This window comes from Mandrillus leucophaeus, unplaced genomic scaffold (genome assembly GCF_000951045.1).
Source record: "Mandrillus leucophaeus isolate KB7577 unplaced genomic scaffold, Mleu.le_1.0 Scaffold12, whole genome shotgun sequence".
NCBI lineage: Eukaryota > Metazoa > Chordata > Mammalia > Primates > Cercopithecidae > Mandrillus > Mandrillus leucophaeus.
The window spans coordinates 9674851-9678834 of record NW_012100320.1 but is presented as its reverse complement, the minus strand read 5'-3'; the positions used below and the strand labels follow the sequence as shown (position 1 = coordinate 9678834).

Here is a 3984-nt window from a genome sequence, read left to right as displayed (position 1 = left end):
GAAAAGAAAAGAAAAAAATCCATTTCACAATGTAATTTTTCTCAGGAAAGTATTAAAAGTCATTTATCTTATTAAAGGAGTCCTCTATAAAGTATAAAGAACAAATGATTAGGTTTTCTAGAATAATATGACTGCTAAGATATCAAATTAATTAATACTAATAATATTATCTCGGCTGGGCGCGGTGCCTCACGCCCATAATCCTAACACTTTGGGAGGCCGAGGCGGGTGGATCACCTGAGGTCAGGAGTTCGAGACCAGCCTGACTAACATGGTGAAACCGTGATTCTACTAAAAATACAAAAAAATTAGCCAGGCATGGTGGCGCCTGCCTGTATTCCCAGCTACTTGGGAAGCTGAGACAGGAGAATCAATTGAACCTGGGAGGCGGAGATTGCAGTGAGCTGAGATCGCACCATTGTACTCCAGCTTGGACAACAAGAGCAAAACTCTGTCTCAAAAAAAAAAAAAAAGTATTATGTCTTCTAGCTGTTGATTTAAGAAAAAAATAATTAGTTGTAAGCAAATAGCTTATACATTCTAGCTGACCAGAGTTCATGATTTATAAGTGGAAAAAAGACAGTATGGCAGAATTCATGAAAGCTTGGACTATAGATTCACCTTGCCTAGGTTCAAGTATCAGCCTTACTAATATGTGACTGAAAATTTTCAGCTATACTCTTTTACTACTTGTAACTTTTGAAAGATAAAACCCTATAAGGTAAACTTTAATATGTTTCTCCTCCGATTTATATTTTTAGATTACGTGTGAAAATGAAGTTGTGCAAACCCAACCCCATGCTGATAATCCATCTAATACTGTCACTTCAGTACCTACTCACTGTGAAGAAGGCCCAGTGCATAAAAGTACACAAATTTCTTTGAAAAGGCCCCGTCACCGTAGTGTGGGTATGTTTTGACTCTTCAATGGATTAAGCAATTGAATCGATCTTTTGTATATTAAAGATATATGAAAAGCAAAGTCTAACTCATAGGTACTTATGCTTATTCTCTTTCAGGTATTCAAGCCAAAGTGAAAGCGTTTGGAAAAAGACTGTGTAATGCAACTACTCAGACAGATGAATTGTGGTCTAGAGCTTCCTCTCTCTTTGACATTTACTCCAGTGATTCAGAAGCAGATACAGACTGGGATATCAAGAGTGAACAGAGTGATTTGTCTTATATAGCTGTACAGGTGAAAGAAGAAACATGTTAAAAACTCAACATCAAATGCTCTGATGTGCTATAGATTTTCAAATCTTTACTCACATAATTATCTCTTTGCTATTATAAATCTTTCACCTCAAGATAATTTGACAGTTGAGTATCAGCAAAATTTGTTTAGCTCTAAGGCAAAATTTGCTTGCTTGCCAACACAATGAAGATAATCCCTATCCACAAACATGCCTATTCTCTACTTTCACCTTTTTTTTTCTTTCTTTTAATCCTTTTGGTAGAAATCAGATTACAAAGCAAAACCACAATATCAACAACATTTCCTAATCAAAATTAAGCATTGAATATTTATTTAAGCTTAGTTCAGAAGCAGTGCTCCTACGGGACTTGACATTTGCTAGTTAGAATGTCACTACTCTTCTAAATAATTTGAAGGTATAGAGCAATAACACAGTAACAGTGAGCACAGCCAAGCCTGACACTACTAAATGATTTGGTAGTGAAGCCAGGACATCTACCCTTGACTATTTTTTATGTTATTTACTTATTAGTTTGTCCATTTGTAACATATATGGATCTGTCCTGTGAGCATTTCTGATGAATCTATGGTTCTTACAGAAATTTTTCAAAGGGAATCAATTTAGAGATAGAGTTTTCATATACTTACATTAACTTATTAATGAAATCTGTTTGCATCAGTGCTTACTGCAACACATTAATTAGCTTGATTAATTTAGATTAGAATCATTAACATCATGAAAAAAAAAAATACTACATTTCTAACGTATTCCCATTGCAGGTGTTAGGTTTTTTTTCGTCAACACTTCTCTTTTGAATTCTACATTTGAGAAATAAACATGGAAATATTAGCTGCCCCGTCTGCCATTCACCAGGAAAAATTTCTATGGCAATTTTGGACCATGAAGTAAACTGTTATAATAGTTTCTGAGAACCATACTATAACTTTGATCTTCCATTGAGAATAACAAAAATAAATATCCATTTTACACCTCATATGTCTTCTTAGTTCTGGATGATTAGAAGAATTTGCATGTATTTTTATCCTAGAAGGTTTAAATAATACATCAAAGTTATTTTCTTCCAAATCTAATTTTATGTCTGCTTTAATTTGAATAGTGTAATTTTAATTTTAAGGAAAATAAAATAAAATATTAATAGGAGTTGTGAGCCTGAACAATGATTGTGTAAAAACATAGCATTATTGTTACTTTCATTATTGTTATTGCTATTTTGACTTGAATTTGAGATGACTGTTTTTTGTTTGTTTGCTTGTTTGTTTGAGAGACAGGGTCTTGTTCTGTCGCCCAGGCTGGAATGTAGTGGTGCAATCATAGCTCATTGTAACCTCAAACTCCTGGGCTCAGATGATCCTCCCACCTCAGTCTCCCAAGCACCTTGGACTATAGGTGTGCGCCACCATACCCAGCTAATTTGTGTTTTAAATTTTTTGTAAAGATGGGGTCTCACTACGTTGCCCAGGCTGGTCTCAAACTCCTGGCCTCAAGCAATCCTGCCACTCGGTCTCCCAGAGTGCTGGGATTACAGGCATGAGTCACTGGACCTGGCCTGTTTTAAGAGAGCATTATGTTTTAAAATGAATCATATAAATCTTCTGAAGCTAAATACCATCAATAAGTACCCTTTGAGCTTTGAAATAGCCTATCTCCTTAATTCAAACCATAATGAAGTTACATGCCCATTTGTCCCCAAATTTCACTGCCATGAATCTACTTCATTTCTACATGTTAAACAGTTTTGACGGCCATGTCAACACTGTTTTTTCACTCTTCACTTAGTTTCCTTCTTCTACCAATTGAGTATTTATACTTGATTTGTTGATTTACATGATTTCATAATTTATTGTGTAATGTTTCACTGCCCTACACAGTAAAAGGAAATACTGGCTTTATTTTAAATGACATATAAGGAACTCATAGTTTATATTATACTGCTTGATTTTTGCACAAATAATTTTAATTTATTTTGTTGCTAGATCAGTTTAGTGGGAGGAAAATTTAGATTTACCTTAGTACCTCCCATCTCATTCTTCATTTATTTATTCATAAGTATTTATCAAACATATACTCTATGCCGGACAACTGTTCACTAAGGATACATTGGTGATTAAGACAAAGATTCTGGCCTCTTGGTGCTTACCTTTTAGTAGGGGAGCCAGACAATTAACAAGAAAACGAATGAATAATTTCAGATAGTGATTAGTGCTTTGAAGAAGATAAAGTAGAAGATGTTAATTGAGGTGGGGGGAGAGGTTTGTCGAGCTGTTTTTGATAGGGTAATCAGAAAAGACCTCTCTAAGGAGAGCATGTATGATCAGAGACCTGGATATCAGAAGGAGTGACCATGCAATGATCTGAGGGAAGAGAATTCCAGGTGATAGGAATAGCGGTTGCTCTGGTGTGTTTGAGGAACAGTAAGAAGACTAGGGTGGCTAGAGATAATGAACGAGGCAAAGAATGGTAAGAGATGAAGTTGGAGTGGTATATAGGACCAGACCATGTTACGGCATCAGAGGCTGCAATCAGGAATTTTTATTCTGGGCTTAAATTCTATTTTAAATGTGTTCTTATGACTGGTTTAATTATCTGCCAGTATTTATTTCTTAAACTTACTTGAAAACACATGAAAAATCATTGGACTTCGGCCGGGCGCGGTGGCTCAAGCCTGTAATCCCAGCACTTTGGGAGGCTGAGACGGGCGGATCACGAGGTCAGGAGATCCAGACCATCCTGGTTAACACGGTGAAAACCCGTCTCTACTAAAAAATAC

General features: G+C 35.8%; 2 protein-coding genes across 2 annotated transcripts in view; one reads left to right on the top strand and one right to left on the bottom strand.

Moving 5' to 3' along the window:
* THAP10 (THAP domain containing 10) overlaps positions 1–2330 on the top strand; it is an 11568-nt gene extending 9238 nt beyond the window's left edge. Inside the window, exons 2-3 of the mRNA XM_011969145.1 lie at positions 762–909; positions 1020–2330. Coding sequence (XP_011824535.1) covers positions 762–909; positions 1020–1216 — 345 coding nt within the window. The 3' untranslated portion in view covers positions 1217–2330. The remainder of the gene's footprint in view (positions 1–761; positions 910–1019) is intronic.
* The window catches only part of LRRC49 (leucine rich repeat containing 49), a 167728-nt gene that overhangs the window by 135450 nt on the left and 28294 nt on the right, over positions 1–3984 (bottom strand). The window lies entirely within an intron of this gene.